General features: G+C 36.8%; 1 protein-coding gene across 1 annotated transcript in view; it reads left to right on the top strand.

Moving 5' to 3' along the window:
• Trhde (thyrotropin releasing hormone degrading enzyme) overlaps positions 1-22,247 on the top strand; it is a 371,444-nt gene that overhangs the window by 85,752 nt on the left and 263,445 nt on the right. The window contains exon 3 of the mRNA XM_028759101.1: positions 15,630-15,756. Within this exon, the coding sequence (XP_028614934.1) occupies positions 15,630-15,756 (127 nt within the window). The remainder of the gene's footprint in view (positions 1-15,629; positions 15,757-22,247) is intronic.

Raw genomic sequence — 22,247 nt, 5'->3', positions numbered from 1 at the left:
TGGTAGAATCTTTGTCTAATATGTGTAAGGAAGACTCAGGGTTTGATGCTCAGTGCAGCCCAAAATAGCAAACAAATGGCAGAGCCACATGATGGTCAACTCTACATCAATATATTTGCAGGAGATTTTTTAACAACTTTCTAAAATCATTAAAAGTAAGACTCTTAACTGAGATTTCAGGAACTGAAAAGTTACTTTCTTACTGTGTTAATCTGATAAATGTTTATAGAACTAAGTTCCTAAACTGTAGAAGTTTGAGGTTATTTTTAAGCATGCATGGCTTTTACTTACAAAACTCACAAATTACGGCGGCATGTACACATACACATGCATATCAGAGCAAAAGGAAGCAGGAAAACAAAATCAAGAACTACTAAAGACCAATGTTAAATCATTTGTTTGGAATTATATTAGATAGCAATAAAACACAGATAAATTAATAATCACATTATTAGAAACCTGCAAGTGTTCTTTTAAACACTCTATTGGTCAAGTGAGAGGTTATGAAATAGGTAGAAATTAACAAAAGAATGGAAATACTCTCATTAGGCTTGGTGAAATACAACTAAATCAATTCTTAGAATTTGTAGCTGTGACAAAAGATAAAATTGTTAAGTACATACTTGAGATAAAATTGGTCATATGATCATTTTATTCAAGAGCTTGTACAAACAACTGGCTATAATAAATTTAAAAAGTAGAAAAGCACAGTGGTATTCATGAAACAAAAATAACAAACAATAGATCCAACAAAACCATAGAGTCCTTTTAAAGGAAGTGGCTACTTACTATACCAGATGGCTTGGAGGGAAGAGGAAATTAAATTATAATCACAAATATAAAAAAATTAAAAGGATTACAATAGATTTTTAAAACTGGTTTAATACAAAAGATGGTACATGATCTCAATTAAGAATAATTATATATATATGAGAGATATAATAGGAATGGAAAAATTGAGAATTTCTTCTCATACTTTAAAAATAACAAAAGGAATAATATTTTGGACAAAATTACCAATAGCCTTAAAACTATTAAAGCAGTAGTCAGAAGTCAAATCCTTCTTCAAACCACTAGGTTCACAGTTTTATAGGCATGCTTTACCTACCAACTCTCTGGGAAGATTAAATTATACCTTAAACAAACAAACAAACAAAAATTCAATATGGATGAATGGATTCTCCATCACACTGCCCACAGTGAATACAGTTAATGATTTAACTCTAGAGAACATATTATTGTAATTCACTACTTAATAGGTCACAGGATAAAAGGTAGAAATGTGTTATTTAAATATTTGTGAAGGATGCATTAGAGAAATCCAATGGCATGCATGCTATAGCTCTTGGCAAACAGTGAATGGGAAATGCATTTTACTTTGTGGCAAGAGTCATCACGGCTAGTGAGACTGTGGCCACATTCCAGGATACAGCCAGCACAAGGCACTTCCTCTGACCATTTCTTTGTGGTATTATTCTAGGAATCCTGTGTGTGAGACAAGTGGATAAAATAACACATGGGAGAACAGTTACATCAGAAAGTTTACATGTGTCAAAATCAATTTACAGGTCTCAATAGGTGACAGAGCAGAAGCTAATATCCGATTATACGTGTAATTTTTCCCTATACCATACCCACTACCAATAACCCACAAGGTATCCAGAACTAAATCTAGTAGAAGATGTTCAAGGCTCTGATGGAAGGAACTGTAAAACTTAAAAGTGGGACAAAGCCTACATTCCTTTTTTACTCCCACATCGGCTAAAGTTTGGCTGGCTATGAAATGAAAGCCAGTAGTTACCCTTTTCCCTAGAGCTTTTATACTGTATAATTAATATTCAGAGAGCAGAATGATGGATTAAATTATTAAGGCTTAGCCTTAGTTTCTTGATACATAACCATTCACCTTCAAGTCCACAGCCATGTTTTGAGCCCTTCTCTCTGATTGGAATTCTAAAATTCCACAGTTTAGATGGAAGTGATTTTACTCAATTCAGGCATCTTGCTCTAATATCTTTGGCTTTTAGAATTTTTGTGTTAATTTCATGATGAATTTATTTGTATTTCGTCTTCGTTCCTGTGGAACTTCTTACTAGATTATATAATTAATATATATTTCTTTTTTATGTTTTCCTTTCATTTTTTAAAATTTTTTATTGGATATTTTCTTTATTTTCATTTTAAATGTTACCCATTTTCCAGGTTTCCTCCTAGAAACACCCTACCCATCCCCCTCCTCCTGCTTCTTTGAGGGTGTTCACCCACCCACTCACCCCCTCCTGCCTCCTTGCCCTAGCATTCCCCTATACTGGGGCTTCGAACCTTCACAGGACGAAGAGCTTCTTCTCCCATTGATGCCCGAAAAGGCCATCCTCTGCTACATAGCGGCTGGAGCCATGGGTCCCTCCATGTGTACTCTTTGGTTGGTGGTTTAGTCCCTGGGAGCTCTGGGGGGTCTGGTTGGTTGATATTGCTATTCTTCCTATGGGGTTGCAATCCCCCTCAGCTCCTTCAGTCCTTTCTGTCTTTCCCATTTAGGAGCTTTTTTGAAAATGTTCGTTGTTCCTTACTGCTTTAGCAATCTTCTATTTGTTACCAAAGAAGGCTCTCTTAGACTCTTATTTCAACATTTTATGGCTTGAATACTTTCATATATTAGATGTCAATAACGTTTCAAAGATAAAAAGTGGGGCAAAGATTGAAATAAGCACGATCTGCTTTCTAAGCAGCTGTGTTAAGGAATTGATGGTATTCAATTAAAATGAAAAGCCAGTGTCACTCCAGCAAAATCTGCAATAGCATTCCATGTGTAAGTATGGAAATGATCCTAAAATTTATATAGAAGGAAGTTCTGAAAAAACATGAGAAGCCAATACTGCTTTCACTGGTCTCCAATATTTGTTATTTAGTTTTAAAGATTATAGAATGCGTTCTTGATACATTGGAAGATACAGGACCAACAGAAACCAGCCTGGATCAACCTAAGCCTACATGTAAACTTGACATGAGAAAGAGTATATTGTTGGCCAGTGTGGCGGTGAGACTCAATGTACAGTACAGAGGAAGCACGACCCAGGGATGGAGTGATTGAACGAGACCCCTACTTACCTTACTTATCCTAGACATTCCATGATCCACGTTACACACTGTAACTTCAAACAGAAAAACCAAGACTCTCAGGACAAAATATGGGAAAAAAATAAACACAGACAGAAGAAAGACCTTTAAAACTCTTTATAACAAAAATTCTGTTTTAAACCTTTTAAAACCCTTATTTTTTCTATTTTACGTGCGTTGGTGGTTTGCATGCATGTAGAGTTACAGACATGTGCAAGCCACCATGTGGGTGCTGAGAATTGAACCCAGGTCCTATGGAAGATGGGTCAGTGATGTTAACCACTGAGCCATCTCTCCAGCACCCAAATAGAAATTCTTATGTTTGATTCACCCCAACACTCAGAGAAAAGCCTTGTAAATGGTAGCCTTACAATAAGTATGTGCTTAATAAATCAATGAGACATTTCTGAAGTTAGGAGCCTGAGAAGAGGAAGGAGGCCAGCATCACTCGAAGATACAACAAAGACGCTTGAATAGGAAGGGTGCTGTGTTCTCACTAAATGCCAAGGTCTACAGGAGAAGATGGTATACCTGTGAGGTGCCATCAGATGATTGGGATTGGCGACTGAAGGACAAATGGAATAGACTAAATTGAAACTGAATTCAACTAGTCACCAAGTCCTACATTCACAAATAGATATACTTGGCTGCCATTCTCATTCAAGGAACTTGAGTGTTTATAGAACTGAGAGCTTAGTAAAGAAGTTTCCTAAAGCTATTCTCCCTTTTCTCTAAATTCCAAGCAAAAACAAAACATCCAACTCAGTGTATAAAAAACAAAACAAAACTACTCTATCTCAGAAAAGGATTAAACACTTCTGTGCTGTTTATGGGATGTGACAGGATTAAGTGAGTTTTTTGGATGCCCAAACATTGAATGTGACTCTTGTGTCTGATTGTTTACTTTTTAGGGGAAAGGAATACTAGAGGTTAAAAAGAAAAGCATTCTTGTGATTGTATCTTCACTGAAGACTGATATTGGGAAAGATTTAAAAAGTAACTGTATATATATTTAGATATTATTTTTTCTAATTTGTTGTACTTTTATTACGTATTATATATAACATATATAAAAGCTTGTAAGAAATAGTAATAATGTGTATAAATATATATGTACCTTTAATAGTTTATTACACACACATATATGTATATATATGTGTGTGTATATATATATGTATGGGTATATTATATATATGTGTGTATATGTATGTATATGTGTGTATATATATATATGTGTGTGTGTGTGTTTATGTATACAAATATATACTTGCAGAAACAGAACTGGTATGTATACACTGAATAGGATTCAAAAAGTTCCAGTGTATGTGGTTCTTGGTAATGTGGTAGGACAACAGTTAGAGGGAAAGCCCTGTAGGTAATGTTACCTTTTATTAACTCATCTTTATGTCTATGTGTGCCAGTTCTGTATAACATGGCTGGAAGTAACATAGCTGAATAACGCAGGTGTGTCAAAGTTAGCAGGTTGAAACTTGTAAAGAATTATGTTGATGGTACACAAACACATAAGCATAAAATGTACTCCCAGGAGATGCAGAAAATTCAGTACACAGCAGTATACTAACTGCCAGGAAGACAAAACGTTACAACAGATGAGTGTCCCATGGCAGCTGTCACAAACTGCCATAAATTCGTTGGCTTTAATGTAACACAGATTGCTTCTCTCCCTGGCCTATAGGTCAAGAGATCCCAAAGCAGGCCATGGGGCTTGTTTCGTTGGAGGCTTTGAGGGTGTTCAGGTCTCTTGTTTCCCAACTCCATTCCTGGCACCCAATGTTCATGACTACTCTGAATTCTTTGTATCTTTACATTCTGTTTTTTTTTTAGATTAATTTTTTATTGGATATTGTATTTACATTTCAGATGTTATCCTCTTTCCCCATTCCCCCCCCCCCCGAGAAACCCCCCATCCCATCCCCCCTCCTCCTGCTTCTATGGGGATACGCCCCCACTCACCCATCCAGTCCCTCCTCCTTATCCTTGAATAGATCTTTCCATTCTTTTCTCCTTTGTCACACGTTACTTTCTCAGTATTCTCTGACTCCCTCTTTTGAGCCTACCTGGGTCACCTGTGTAATGGTCCATTCTCAGGATTTTTAAGTTAATGGCATTTGTGAAGCCCTTTCCCATATAAGATAACGTTCATAAATTCTATAGGCTAGGACATAGGATGTTGTTAGCTCTGGGGATTGTTTTCATTCTACTACATATATTTAGAAGCAGATGCCAATAGACATACAACTTGTAAAAACAAAACAAAGCAAAATGCTGCTCTTTCCACGAAGTACCCATAGATGACTTGAGCCCCACAGTGAACTGGAAAATGCCATCCATATTAAAGAAATATAAAGTGTGTTACAAGCAGAGGCTAGAGATTGCCACAGTGCCAGTTCATTTGCCTGGAAAAAAGTGTACTTGGGAGGTATAGTGTCTCTAGTATAGCTGTGTACAGCAATGGACAAGGACCTCCAAAGCTAATTGTCATACCGTGTCAATCAGCAATAATGCCTGCACACAGAAAGCGTTGGAGACACGGGATGGATGGTTATAAAACATAACGTCTGACAGAGGACAACGTACACACTTTAAATACAGACAACCTGTTCTTCCCTAGTATAAGGGCCACCGGACGTAAAAGGAGTTCCGTGGTAGGTGGCGAATCAGTGTCAGGATTCTCAGCAGAGGTTTTATTTCTGAATCTTTGATAAAATTCTACAAAGGAGGAGGAGGAGAGATGTAAGTAGAGACAAGCCACGGGAGCCGTTTTATCAGCCATAATAGTCTTGGTTCTTTTTAAAACTGCGTTTGCTCTGGAGTGGGATTTGGGATGAGGCTCGTTTTCAACTTCATTACAGACGTGTTTGTGATTGTTTATACTCTCTGACTCCGTGGCATGGACTACAGGGGGAGATTCACTGAGAGGTTCTGATATTCCTTTCGGATTTTGGCTCTCAAATGATTGCTTTTCGGGCAGTCGTGGTTTTAATACTAGCGTGCATCTCATTCTAAGTACTGTCACTTAAGTCTTTATCCATCCTGGTTTCTAAGCTCTCTCCGTTCTCAGAATGTGTTCTTTGACTAGGGTTGGGGCCATCTGATGGAGATGGTTTGTTACCAGCTTTGCCACTCTCACTATAAACTCTATAGAATAAATTTTCTATGTAATATTAAAATTTTTATCCAATGGCTTCTATGTCTGAGGAAACCTTAATTATTCTGTTGGCTGAATAATCTCCCTTAATGGTTTCCCATCATGGCGCTGCCTTAGATTCTAAAGTGATTGTCAGTTTCTCAAAGCAGCAATCAGATGCAGTATACTTTAATGTCACGAACAGTGTCAGTTCCTTGCCTCCGGAGTCCCCAAGACCTTCTCCACCCCTATGGGATCTTATTATCTCTTCTTCTTACCCCAAATTTTATGTTTCTTGGCCTTCTCACATGGGCACTGGCTTTTCAGTTCTGTCAGAGCTTTGTGTCTTTTCAGTTTTCCTTAGAAATAAAAAATATTTTAAAACTTTTAAGTAACACCAAAGTTCTAGGTGTTTAGTTTTTTTGTTTACCACACACTTTTCTCTTTATACCAATATATATATATATATATTTCTTCTCAGAGCCCTATTAGCTGATATTTCCCTGGGGCTTGTCTATTTTACTGATTTGAAGGAAGAATCACCAAATGAAAGTGTATTCATATACATGAATGAGTTCAGTTTTATTGGCTGAGAATTTAACAGCAACATATCATTGTTTTGTAATTATTAGTGAAAGGGATTGTTTCTTAAGTAAAAGAAAAGTAAATTTATTTTTATTATAGAGATATTTTAAGGCTGTGAAATAATTACTATGCCTTGCAAAGTTCTTAATGTATTCTTTCGATGTACATATATATTACAAATAAATGTGGCAAGCCAAAGGTTTATTTAACTTAAAATACCAAATCACAAATGTCAAATCAGAGAAAATTCTATTCGAGTCTTTAACAGGTGTGCTACTATTGTAAATGGAATTTTTTCTTGGCTGTTCTATGTAATGATACAGGGTTACTCATAATTATATAGCAAGTACTGCATTTTTAAAAAGTCTTTCAACTCAAGGGATTTTTATATATACCTGAGCTGTCCTGGAACTTACTCTGTAAACTAGGCAGGTCCTAAACTCAGAGATCTACCTACCTCTTCCTCCCAAGTGCTAGGATTAAAGGCATGTACCACCACTGCCTGGCCACAGTGCATTTTTTAATATAACAAATAATTAAAACAGTCTTCAAAAAATCCTGTAGACATAGATTTAGTATCACTGTCTTCTAAAGAAACTTGACGGTATGAAATCTTTCCAAATTTTTTACCTTCAAAGTTAGAATTTATTGCTAACACTGTGTTTACTCCACAGGTGAATTTTGTAAAGATAAATTTTAACAGGTCAGTGAAGTTTTTTAGTATTAGGAGACAGTGTCTAAATTTACTTAGTGGAGGATTTCAAAGTGCTTCTGACAACTATGCATGTGTTCTTACATTTCTTTTCTGATATATATATTTTCTTTGGGACTCTCTACTATAATAAACTATAGACTTTTTATGTAAGTGTCTGAATAACTGATTGTCCGTCTTCACTTCTGTGGTAGACAATATGAGTTCCACTGGATCACCTGTCATGTAAAGAGGGTTCCTCTAAGACAGTGTAAATTAGAAGCCCACTGTGACTGGCGACCTAAGACTTCATTGTCATGGCTCCCCATTGTGACACAAGTTCCCTGAGAGGGGAGATCTTGTCTTGTGTGCTTATCTTTTTGTACTCATCACACGAAGCATTGCCCGACAGTCAACAGATAGAGGCATATTAAATATTAATCAAATACATTATTTAATAATCAAATGATAGAGCCCTATCATGGTGTCTTTAAACAGTCTCTGTCTCTCTTCTAAGTCACACAGCTATCAGAGACAAAATCAGTTTGAGTAAACGATCTGAATTCCTCTTCCATGTGATTCCTTTCCAAGGCGTATCCCCTCCTAATATTACCATATGTCTACACCCCTCCGCTAGTGACCACCCTTAACTAAGTGTGATGGTTTGTATATGCTCAGCCCAGGGAGTGGCATAATTATAAAGTGTGACCTTGTTGGAGTAGATGTATCACTGTGGGTATAGGCCATAAGACCCTCATCCTTGTTGCCTGGAAACCAGTATTCTGCTAGCAGCCTTCATATAAAGATGTAGAACTCTCAGCTCCTCCTGCACCATGCCTTTCTGGATGCTGCCATGTTCCCCGCCTTAGTGATAATGGACTGAATAACGGACTGAATCTCTGAACCTGTAAGCCAGCCCCAATTAAGTGTTGTCCTTATAAGACTTGCCTTGGTCATGGTGTCTGTTCACAGCAGTAAAACCCTAACTAAGGCACTAGGTAACTTTCTTTTCCGCCAAATCAACATGACATGTCAATGTTCTTCCCAACATTTTCTCTAAGCACACTGCTTAGCTTGCAGGACAGCTGATTGTCATCCCTGGTTCTGCAAAAAGATGATGTATGGAAGAAATCGAAGAGATCTGCCTATGCTCAAACAAGCAACTTAAATACTAATAGTCCATAAAACTATACGAAGGCCACTGGGTCCAACAGGCATGGTCATTAAATTTTTCGTGATGAAATATATGCTTACATGTTGCTTCACTTTCATTCGTAGCTCTGGTGCATGGTCATAAGGGTGGAGCTATCAGGATATATTTCGATAGTCAGTGTATTATTCTTCTCTGTCCTGGTTATGCCAGTAATTTTCGTAAATCACTGCGAAGTTCACGGGCAGTTTAAGGAATAATAGAGCAGTGTTCAAGGGTAAATGATAGAGAAAAGTTACTGAACGGTTAGTTTGTATTTTCAAGGGCAAGAAAAATGCAAAGGAATAAGATGATACGCAGAAAATCACCTTTTCATTTTTTCCAAATTAAATGAAGATTAGATGTGACAAATTCAGGCAAATTAATGACACACCAACCTTTCAGGCATACTATAATAAACAGGCTCTGATAAACTGTTCCCTTGGGCAAGCACTTTAAACAGAGACCCAGGTAAACTAACTGACTATCACAAGTTAGCAGAAATAGGGAGTACGAAATCTGAAGCTCAACCCCCCTGTGCCAATGTTAGTGTGATGTCCTTCCTAGTGAACTCAACATCCATAGGGTTGGTTCTTATTTGTTGTGGGAAGTCGCTCTACAGTGGACAGATAAAGCCTGGAAGGCAATTTACATTTTCAGAGCTGGAGCCTTATCAGAGAATGTCAGAAAATGCAAATAAGCAGTTGTAATAAAATGATATTTCATTGCCTATAAGTGATAACTGTGTCTTCAGGAAGATTCAGTCTCCATGTCATGATTGTGTAGAACCTAGTCACTTTCAAAGAAGCAAACAACTATGGTGTTCTCCCCTAACCACAAAGAGAATTACCTCTAAATTTACTCCATTAACCACACAGGAGTCACGCAGTATGTGAACTACTTTGGCTGTTTCCCCTGATCCTTCAACTAGATCTCACTTGTTTCTGCAGGGCCCTGGAGCGAGCACCTGAATATAGATTAGGTGAATAATTGTTTTTAAGTGAGACTGTGACTACAATTGGCTTTACTCAGTAACTAAAGGGCTTACTCAACAGCGTTAGGATCAAGTGAATTCATCCATCCATTTTCTTGCTTCCCTACTGTCTCTCTTCAGTTCTAACTTCTATCATCTTTCCTTGGACTTCTACGCTACTGTTACCTATTTCCATACCCCCTTTTCTATTCTATTCTAATCTATCATCTTTGCTGATGCCAATGCAGTTGCTCCCAAACCCAATGCTGATCATGGCATTCTGTGGTTCAAGTATTTAAATGACTGGCCTATGCCCATAGTATTAACTTCTTATTTTACAACAGGGTTGACAGACACATTGTTACCTGGACTTTCAATTTCGCTTTACATGTCCAATTTATCATTGTACATCACCTCATTTTTGTACTCTGCCTCTCTGCATGCAATCTTAAGTAGTCTGCTGTATGATATCTCAGCTTATTTGCCCTGTGATCTTTCTAAAGTGTAGAAATAGGCTTATCACTTCCTTGCCTAATAGCTTCCTGTAGATTTCTACATCTATGATAGTAAAGCCCCAGTGGTTAGTAGTCCCTTTGAGATCACTTACTATTTGGTCATTGTTATTGTTTTGTTGATCTGGCTTCGATCTGGCTGACTGGTTAGTAAAGGAGGTTGGCACTAGGTCTGATGACTGGAGCTCAATCCCTAGGACATGTATGATGGAAATAGAGAACTGACTCTTATAAGTTATCCCATTAGACCACACATGTGCTATGTCCATACACCACCAACAAATAAATAATTAAACACAGACATAAGCAATGTGATATTTTGGTCTGGGATACTGAGTATGTACCCATTTTGTAGCTTACTATATCTAGCTCTCCACTCCACATTGTCAAATTCATAAATTATACCTGCAAAGTCAGTTTCTTGGCTAGGATTAGGACTTGAACACTATTATCTGGGGAATTTATCCTGCCTACCACAGAATATCAAATAGAATCAAAGTATTGAAAACATGTTGAATGATATATTAGCCTCAGGAGATCATGGACTTTTATATTTATATTCATAAAATAATATGGCTCAGTGAGTAAGAGGTCTTACTACATCTAGCTTTAATGTTTTTAAAGTAAAAGATTTATTTACTTTACTTTGTACATATGAGTGTTCCGCTTGCATGCATGTATTTGTACTGTGTCTGTTACGGATACCCAAAGATGGCAGAAGAAGGCATTGGATCTCTTGGGACTGGAGGTACAGATGCTTATAAGCTTCCATGTGGATGCTAGGAAACAAGCCTGAGTCTTCTGCATGAATAGCAAATGCTGTTAACTGTTTAGCCATCCCTCTCATCACCCAGATTTATTTATTTATTAAGTTAAGACATTTGCTCTTCTTGAGGCCTGGGTCTTATTTTTTTAGGATCTGTATATGGCTGTAAAATTCAATTCTCTGGTTAAATCAGTTTCAAAGGCTTACATACATAACACTCTATACACAATATTTTGACCTGAAAATACAGCACATTCATGTAGTTAGATACATCAGAGTAAATTCTTTGTCCTTATTCAAGTTATATTCACAGGGAAGAAATAAAAATGGATCATCAACACACAGACTTTGTTGAATGGTAGTGTCTCAAGGTAAATCTTGGACAGGGTTAGACAGTAGTGGGTCAGCAGGGGGTTTTCTAGGAGCATGAGATACTTAGGCAGCTATCTGAAGATGATGAAGAAGGGTTGGGTCATGGAGATATGTAGTGAGAGCTTGACAGCCTTGAGTTTCATATGAGTGTTAGCAGAGCAATAAGAATAAAGTCAGAGAACTAAAGGAATCAAATGTGTATGTGTGTAGACTCTTTTAAACCCTTGAGGTTTTCCCCTGAATGACATGGAAAGGTGGTAAAAGAAAAATAACATGACTTGATTCTCATGTGTCAGAGAGACTTTGATTACTGTGTGGAGAACAATGAGAAAGAAATAGACAGCTGGGACCAGAGTGGTAGCAGTCATGTGGTGAGAACGGCAGGATTCTGGGTATGCTTTGAAAGCAGACACAGTAGGATAATCTGGCTTGTGAGGGAAACAAGGATGTGGAGATGTTGGGCCCAGACAGCAGGATGGAAGTGCATTTAACTGAGATGTGGAAAGTTTTGAAGGAACAGCTGTGTGTATGGATCAGCAGGAATTTGCCTTCGGAATGTGGTGTCTGAGATTCGAAGTGGAGATGTCAAGTGGACAGTTGGTTAATGATTATGGAAGCCCAGGATTGTTGGGTAAGTCATCACTTTGGAAGTCACACAAACACAAAGCTAGTCGGTATAATTAAAGTACTGAGTGTAAACAGAGAAGCAAAGAGATCTATGCATTGAAATAAGGAACCACCTCCCCCCCAAACTTTGAGAAGTGACTGGTCCACAGGAAGAAGCTGTTTCAAGGACATTCAATAATCAACTAAACATACATTCTGCTGATGGGTTGAGCTCCGGATTGGATGTTAGATTTGCCACCATGTGGTTATTACTGATCCTGTTGAGATCAGTTCTAGTATAGCAGTGGGGGGAAGAGTTGTTTTTCCTTGAGTATAAGGGAGACTAAAAACAGGGAGAGTAAATAACAAATGCCTTGCTTATACCTACTGTCTCTCAGACAGTGGTAGACCTCTCATTCTTGAAAGTGTTCTGGTTCGGATATTGACTCCCTCATTATTTCTATGAGAATTCGAATGGGAAGATCTATATGAAGTACAAAGCAAAACTGAAGCATAGGAAGTTTGGTATGGTGGTGCATAGATACGATCCCAGCATGTTGGAGATTTAGATAGGAAGATCATAATCTGGAGCCAGCCTTTGCTACATAGTGAGTCCTCATCTGAAAAATAGAAAACAATGCAAAACCCACAACAGTCACAAAAATCATGAGAAAGAATACAGAGTATTTGTGCTGTGGAACCATAAGCTGATGAAATGGAAACAGAGGGGATATTTTGGGAATGATGGTGTCAGAAAGATGGTGGGGGGGGGATAGTGAGATAAGGTTTAGCTCTCTGCTCTGTTGAGTGGGAAGACAGAATGTACAGTGCTCTATTTCTTGGGTTGTATTTTCGTTGGTGATTTATTTGTTTGTTTTCCACACATGGTGAACCTCTTAAGAGCAGTAAGTATAAATGTCTTGTTCATTTTGTAGTAGGGGTTTTATTGTTCTATTTCTATTCCCTAGTACAATGCCTGAAACACAGCAGGCTGCAATAAATGTCTGAACCAGAGAATGAAGACATTGTGTTCAGCATGTGTCTGTTTTGTCTCATTCAAGTTGGATTATTTCCATCAGAATCTTGACAACCAGATTGATTTAACTGCGTTTCTCCTGCTTGGCTCTAGAGAATGCTTGACTAACTGGTAGGCTTGATTGACAGATATGATTGTGTTTCTACCCAAATCAATGGTGCTGCCTAAATGTTAAGTCGGTGACCCTTGTTATGTCACATTGGGGTACTCCCTGTTACAGATGCAGTATCAATTTATCATTTACTTGCCAGAGACTTTCTAAAAACCTCATCTTACCTCAGTGTCCTACTGATATTTGTAGTTTACTGTTTGTACGTTACCTATTGCTAGTTGTCATTCACTTCTAATTACTTAGAAGGTCTTTGAGAATGGCCATTACACAGACATTGCTTTTTCTATGTTCTGCTCCTTTGATTAGGTAGACAGCATGTGCTCCAGAGTATAAAGCGAAAAATGCTTAATCTTGGATCTGGTGTAAAAATAGTGCCAAATAAACAGTCCCGTGATTGAATGAATGCATAATGAATAGTTACTAGTGGTCTCTGGTGGACGCTTCCAGTGCCCAGGCTCTGTCTTCTCTTTCATTCGGTGTGCACAGCTCCTGTCTTTTTGCTTGCTTGCTTTTTATTCTCTTATTCTGCTTCCCTCACTCCTTTGTAAGCCATCTCCGCCTGTAAGAGCCTTTACAATTAGTGTGCATTTATTCACTTCGTTTTCAATTTTATTAATGTTTGATTAATTTCGAGAGTGTCATGCTCTATCCCCGTTACTATATCCTTGCAACTTTACCCCCCCCCTCTTTTTTCTTTAATTTAGCAACTCATCTATCCATAGCCCCTCACGAACCTCTTTCCGTTCCACTCTGGATTGTTCCCTGCTTTGATCTTGGACAAGTAAACATGGTTTCTGTGAGTTCATGGGTGCAGTGAGTCTCTCTCATGTGCTGAAGGCATGGTTTTGAGAGCCTCTCTTTCTAAATCAACCGTGTTCTCATCTTCTCCGAGGGACTGTTTTTTGAGAACTTTGTATAAAGGCATTCATGTCTGTAAAAAGTTGATGTAGTGGCAGGGTACCTCCTGCCTCTCACAGCGACAGGTTCTACTGCTGTATGTACATGGTCTGTCCCAAAAGCTTTTGGTTTTATACCATTTCCAGTCAAGACTGTTGATAGCTATCAACTAAATTTGCCACTCGATTTTGCTGATAGGGAGTAAGTAGTTTGCAATTTAAGTAAACAATTGCTATTGAATTTAGTGGGTACCTTATTGGATTACGTGTCTTTCCAACATGATGTCAAAATTTATTTTCCTTGTAACTACCCTATACTTTCTGATTATACATCTCTGTTCTCTCTTAGTCTGGGCTAATAGAGAGTTAATTGTATAATCAATTTTTACATTAAAACTGAATACAGCTTTTTTTGTTTTATTGTTGAAAATAAATATCCATTTTGGTATATTGAGTAAACCACTTATTTTTTGCAGTGATTTAAGAAGAACACAGACTCCCTTATTTGTAAAATGGGATTGGAGGTAATGTGTTTTAGAACTGAAAAGCACTTTATCAACTAGCTGGTGGCCAATACCATCACTTTATAAATAAGACCCAAAGAGGTTAAATGATTTTGTTCAGTATCCCCCCAGCTTGTTTAGTGGTAGAGTAGGACTGAAATCCAAGTCCCATGCTGCAGTCATTTCTACTGCTGCATGAAATGCATGTTTCTTATTCACAGAATTGATATGAGGATTAGGGACCACATCTGTGAAAAATAGATTTAGCCTTTGGAAGGAGAGATGCTGGATTGCTTTATGAAAGCTTTACAGAAACTAATCTCATTTTAACCTTTTCTATAGGATTGTTGGCTTTGTTCAGTTTTATGTTTCTCACTTTGGGACTTTTCTTTTTTTTTATTTTGGCCAAGGACTAGATAATTTATGATGCTTGTTTTAGGAATCAATAATAAGTGCCCAGATTGTGTTAAAAATATGAATTACATCAGCTGGTTTTGAATCTAGGAGCAGGTGCAGACAGCTTTCCCAAGTGGTGGTTGCTTATGTACATGAAAAGTTTTCTGTTCTTACTTTATGAATTTGGAATAAAAACAGTTGATTTCAAAGGCACAAGAATAAGAAAAAGGAAGCATAAGTAAGATATATGTACACATACACACAGCACACACACACAGACACACACAGACACACACACACACACACACACACACACACACACACACACACACATTTCCAATCTGGTAATTCTTCCAAAGCTCGATGCAGCATGTCATAACAGACCATGAGTTTTCTCTCTTGCTGAGCCAGGGATCCATTATACTAATCCACCATGGATTATATCTCTAGCAAGCACATGGAAGTGATAACTTAGAATACTTATTTTGATGCAAGGTGTATAAATCGTTTCCATGTCATCCTGGAAAGTGAGTAAACTGTGACTTGCTCTACTTGGCCACATCAATTGTTTCAATTTGGCTCTTTGGTCGCACTGTGCTTTGATATATAAACAAGAACACTGTTTAATTTTTATACTATCCAAAGTGATTTGTGCAGATTCATATGTTCAGGGAAAAAACTCGTGTACCGCAAGGCTAAAGTAACTTTTATATATATTTTTAATTAGGTCCGATTATATGCAAGACCCGACGCTATCAGAAGAGGATCCGGGGACTATGCTCTCCACATTACAAAGAGATTAATAGAATTTTATGAAGACTACTTTAAAGTGCCCTATTCTTTGCCAAAACTAGGTAAGAATTTCTTGATTATTTTATTGGAAGGACTCCTAGAAGGTGGAATTTCTTCTCATCACTTGTTGAAGCATCCAGCGGCATAAAAATTCAAAGATTTATATTTTTAGAGATGAGGAGTACAAAAATAATTTCTTATTAAGAGTTAAAATAAGATTTATGACCTGGAGTCTTGCCTGTAAGTGCTCATGCGAATTATGGAAGGTGTTGCATGAGTCAGAGTTAAAAAAAAACCCTAAATAGTTACAATTTGTTAAATACATCCTATAGAAAGATGCTTGCAAAAAAATTCAAGCTTAATAACTACAATGACCATGTGGGGGGATGAAATTAGAGCTCATTCCTAATAAGGGCATTGAAGGTGTTTTCTAGCATTGAGACACCCAGGTCCTTATGACTCTTACAAGTAGGTAATATTGTACACAGAGCTAACACAGATAGCCTTTCTCTCTCCAAATTGGTATATGTCAGATCTTAATGAATTGACTTTCCTTTAGATTATTTTTTTTAAGATTGTATTTGTAGTACATAGTTAAGCTAATAAAAAATCAACAGAAGAGAAACTGGTAATAATGAAAATTGTTATAATAATGGAATGTTCTTGTGCATATTCCTTTTGCAGGGCAAATGTGTTCAGTAATTGTTGGTCCTGTGAATAAACACATTAATGTATTATTCTAATTTGAATGAGGCTGTGCTTTTGGCAGGAAATGAGCTAGAACATTCCAGGACATTATAAAGGGTGCACATAGGCATTAGAAGTGTTGAAGTTACTTTGCCTTTTCAGAAGGGATGTGACATCATAACAGCGCTTTGTTTCCCATTCATGTCCCTGTCATCAATTTTCTTCTCAAGTGTTGTTTTCTTTTCTTTTTTTTTTTTTGCCAGAATCCACATAATATACATTTTTTTTTGGTTGGAAAGAATAAAGTGTTTATTTGATCAAAAATGTGAGTTTGAACTACAGGTTCACCTCCCTGGGGAACTGGGCCTATTTCATTAAGGTACTTGCCTGCTGAGTATCTTTATTAGTCATACAATGGGTAGTTGAGAAAGTAGATGGTAAGTTGATGTTGTCATCTATGGGCACGACATTTCATTTTAATGAAATGTATTGCCAGATTGTGAGGTCTTTCATAAATATTTACCCTGTATTTACAAACAGAACTGTATTTCAAATCGGATCTGTACCCTGTCCCTTTTTTTTTTTTTTAAAAAAAAAATCTACCTACTTTTAGAATCTGCTTCACTGGAATCTCACTTGTAGTCACCCAAGGCAGGAAAGACTGCCTGACCTTATTTGCATGGGATGTGGTGCTGTTATCTACACCAGGTAACTGGGAACTTCCCAGCTTGACCCTAATGTAAAATTCAGGAGTGCTTGTGTTGCAAGTTTAGCAAGAGAAATAGAATGTGGATCTTTCCCTGTCCCCTTCAGACCAGTAATTAGCAGAGGAACTCAATTTATAACTTCAGGGGGTTCCATGTAACTGTCAGCTTGCAGCGGGATTCATTTCTGCTTCCCCATTCCACTCACAATTGAACCATGCAGGCTTTTATCTGGAGGAAAGAAAAAGTTTTATTCACCGTTGCTCCTACTTGTTAAGCTACCTTATGGTGTATATAATTGAATGATTTGACTTGCCCCGGTATACTCCTTTTTATATATCGAGGGGAGTTTCCACAACTCAGGGTGCTTTATGAAATTTCTTGCAAAAGGTCTACTTTTTTCTCTACGTCTGTAGATGCTAATGGATTCGTAAGTACACCCTCTAAATATGCCTTCCATGAGAATCTCCAGTCACAGAATCATTTTTGACAAACCCTCACCTTCTATCCTATATTATGAATTATACTTTAAGTAAATTTTATTTCCGTGAACTTGGCCCATGTTAATGACGCCTGTAGATGTATTCTAGATTTTATCGGAGACTGTTTCGACCCTTCAGATTTATCAAAAATTGTTTCTGAGGCCCATTATACCCTTCTTTCCTTCCCTCATACACTCTGTATGCATTTAGTAAGAGTCATAGACTTTTTTTTTTTTCATATGATGAAACTACTATAGTGACTAAAATAAGCAAAACTCCTTTCTCTCCTAGAAATTTCATTCTACCAAGTGCGGATGGACAGAAAGCCAAATAGTAATAAATGCAGCTTATCATTCGGAGATGATCATTTAAATAGATAGCTAACCTGCTGGGTACATTGGCACCCTCCAGTGATTCCAGCATGAAAGAGGCTGAAGCAGGAGGATGAGAAGTTTGAAGCCACCTGGGCTATGTTGTGATACCTGGTTTATGTCAATCAATCAATCAATCAATCAATCAGTCAATATTAATAAATAACCGGAACAGAAGTTTGGGTAGTATTTGAGGGCTAGATATGGCATACATGAGAGGCTGAAATCTTTAAGAATTAATGAATTAATTATACCTTTTCACATGGAAGTATTTATTTGGAAGTGCTTAGATGTCTGTTTAAGACACTGAAAAAGTGAGTCCATTGGACATCATGTGGCACGAGTTACGATCAGAGGGACCAAAGTACCTAGAGTTTGAACTTCGAGGTTTATGGTGTGTTTGAAGTAGCAAAGAGGCAAGCAGTCATACAAGAAAGTGAGGAAATGGCTGGGCATTCAGCTCTCAGTGCAGTAGAATGGAAGATAATACAGATCCAGGAGGCTGTGATAAGCTGGCCTTCCCCTCTCCCAACTCTTTGAGAGTCCAAGCAGATCTAGAGCACACCATATAGTCAAGGCAGTGTCCAGTCTCACTGTGATTCTTGTCCTCAATATCCCAAGTCCTAAGGTTGCAGGCATAAGTCGCTATGCGAGGCGTGGGCTTTTATTTATTTATTTATTTATTTATTTATTTATTTATTTATTTATTTATTTAAGCCATTTTGCTCTGTTCTACTTTTCAATATATTATTTCTATATTATCTCAATATATTATTTCACTTCTGTTCTGATTTATTTCTAATGCTGGACAGTTTCACTTTGTTGACTATGGCGCAGCTCATGAGAGCTAAGAGATCTAAGAATTTGAGGTTTCACCTCAAGTAGCTTATGGGAAAGATCCTTGAGAGGAACTCTAGTGCTTCTTGTTAGGTTAGGATGCCAGTTTAGTCGCCTTGATCAACAAAGCTATTTATTTATCATTTTTAAGCCAACATAAGCCAAAAGTGTGCACAGTATGATTTGTTTTAAGATATCTAAATCGAGCAACTAAAACCGTTTGTATGAGGCATGCACTTTTTACTTCTTGGTACTAACGTATGCAGCAGAGTATGCTTGGTTATGATACAACAACACTTTTTATATCTGTGCATCCTATTTTAGTGAGCACTTGAAGTGTTCTTTATAAAGAACATTATAGACACATATATTATATATTTACTCTATACACAATTACGTATTATATAATTAAGCTATCTTTCATATTACAGACAGATCATATGAATCACAACAAAATGGCAACTGTGTTTATATTTATGAAATGTGAGTTATTCAAAAGAGCTTTTCATGTTTTTACCCATTTAGTTATTATCATGACCTTTTGAAGTAGTATTTATCATTTTCTAATTTTCCAGAGGAAGAAATTTAGGGATTTGGTAACAGAATAATACAAATAGATGATGTAAATAATAATGAATGAATTAAGAATTCAAATTCAGGCTATGTGACACTATGACACTGGATTTCTGTTAAAAACAGCTTTTAAGAATTTTTCAGAACTCATGAATTAAAGTATACATCACTTTAATAAAATACATTATCCATTAGTGGAATAATATATTAACTATTTTTGCTAATTTCTTCTTGGTAAAAGTAATACTCCATAGCCATTGCAAGAAACATGAAACAAAAATCTGAAGAAACAAGTTTGAAAAATCACATCATCAATACCGTGAAGACATACTCAACTCTTACAAACACGTTTTCATCATAGATGTTTATAAGTTAATTAGATGGCAGATCAAATGACTGGCACAATATTTTGGTACTCACCCTATTTAGGCTTCAATTAATTATGGTGAAGTCTTCTGTTTCCCCTTGCTGCTGCTCTGTAATTTGTAAATCGATGTTTCGTAAAGGAGTTTGCTTGATTGCCTTTATGGGGAATTCATTACCTGCCCGGCACGGAATGTGATTGTACAGGGAGCACGGGTGTTTTGCCACAAGATTTTCTATCCTTAAAAAGATTGTGGATATGTTGAGGAGAGAATACAGTATTTACGGGGGTGAGAGTAAATTTGATATCCACAAGGCATAAAATATAATCCAGCACTTTAGTCTTAAAAGGTAATATTTGATACCACTTTAAATGAATAGTGTGAATTCTGTGTTACAGCCATGGAGGTTCTTATAGAGAAGCCTCTTCTTCATGAGAATCCAGAGGAGAGTGGTGGGTAAGAAAAGAGAAGGATCATTCTGAGGATTGTGTAAGGCAGGTGCCCATGCGTACCTGGGAGTCTGTAAACTACACCCACGAGAACACATTTTCTGGACTGGAATAAATAAGTAGTAGGATAAATTTTAATAGAGTTCAGGAACAAGATATTCTGGTTTGAATGATAGGTTTTTGTTTACATGATAATGGATATACCTAATTTTTCTATTTGTGTGTGTGTGTGTGTGTGTGTGTGTGTGTGTTTGTGCATGTACACACAGTGATAATATATGTGGGGGCCAGGGGTCAATCTCAGGCATGGTTTCTTGGTAACTCTACACCCTGATTTTGAGACAGAGAACTTGCCTAATGATTCTCTCCTATTAAAACATCTGCTTATTCAGGAGCTTGATGCCCCCCAGTTCAGCCAGGCTTGCCAGTAAGCCTCAGGGATCTGTTTGTCTTCACCTTCCCAGCACTCTGAGTACAGATACTCATATCACCACAGCTGGCTTGTTTTTTTCCCACATGGGTCTGGGGCTCTAGTTCAGATCTTCATATTTAAATGCAGTCTTTTTGTCTATTGAGCTATTTTTTCTATATATTTCGATTACAGTATGGATAAGGGAGACAATGATGACTTGCTACTTGCAAGGAATAAAACCTCATGAAATATTTCATGGTATAGTTGGAATATGTGGAATACACACATATGTATTTTGAAATATATTAATAGTATAGGTTATTACATCTTCTTTATTTGCATAGGCTACTAAGCTTTTTACTTCTCGTGACATTTGGTTTTAAGTGGTGAATATAGTTGTGTTTAATTTGATATTATCACTATATAATATATCATTTCATATTAACTGTAACTGTAATTGAGGGTTATTTTGATACTTTTATAAGTATGACTTTTCTTTCTTTACCATTTTAAAAGGTAAATAATTAGTATAATGTGTATATTTGGTTAACATCCTTATGTTAATACTGTTTTGTGAGATAAAAATCTTAGGCTTCATTGTGTGGAACATGAATCTATTCTCAGAATGCATCTTTCAGTCAGAATTCCTCTAAGAATTCTGTCAAAGGAGATTAGAGTTTAATTAAAGGTAGGAAAGAAAGAGAGGGAATTATTTTGAGAATCATGTAGGAGAGGAACCATATATATATATATGACTCTATGAGTCAAATTGACAAGAGTCAACATTTTTCTACAATGGGATAGGTGGCATATTGTAACTGCTCATTTTTGTGGGTTTGGTGTGGGATCTATTTTGATCTTTTGTGGGCTATGGAGATTAGTGCCTTCTTAGGGAGTTTACTACAACACAGCCTTGCTTTGTATTCTCCCAAGTATATCTGAGAACTGAGTCTTCAAACAGCTTTGCCTCCATCTCTTGAAAAATACGTAGCATAGTCTATATTTTATGAAGATAAATTATTTTGAAAAAAGCCCTTGATCAGGTGATTTTTTTTCTTGTACCTAAAAGGTAGTTATAATTTCTTTCAGTAGGAAGTGTTTCATATGTTCCTAGGCCCCATTTTGACAACCATTTGTGTGAAAGCAACACCAAATCTTATTAAAATAGACACCGTTATTCCAACATTTAACAGTTATTTTAGCACAATTTAACAGGGCATTTTATTCCTTCATTAATTATTCTATAACATGGCCATTTAACGGCTCTTGTTAAGCTATTTTGTAGCTATTACATGCTGTATACTTTCAGTGCCATACTAACAAACAGAACTTCTATGTGATACTCACTATTTATGATATTTAACCACTAATAAAACATAAATAAACAAAATACTAAAGCTGAAAGAAATCAATGAAAACAGTGCATTTTGGGGAATGATACATGGTATTATTACACTATAAACAAGCAAGCCATAATACAAGGTGGAGGAATTAATGCAACACAAACTAACTGTAAAGATGAATTAACTAATTAATTCAGCAGGCATTTATTGAGTAGTTACTTATACATTTTACTCCACAATGGTAACAAATTGGGGCATCTTGCACTAAAAACGTCAAATCCCATTATTAGAAAAACTCATCAAAAATTATTTTACTGACTTGATAGTGTT

The sequence above is a fragment of the Grammomys surdaster genome, unplaced genomic scaffold, assembly GCF_004785775.1.
Source record: "Grammomys surdaster isolate TR1022 unplaced genomic scaffold, NIH_TR_1.0 126271, whole genome shotgun sequence".
Classification (NCBI taxonomy): domain Eukaryota; kingdom Metazoa; phylum Chordata; class Mammalia; order Rodentia; family Muridae; genus Grammomys; species Grammomys surdaster.
The sequence above is the reverse complement of the archived record's forward strand: the minus strand, read 5'-3'. Positions and strand labels throughout refer to the sequence as shown.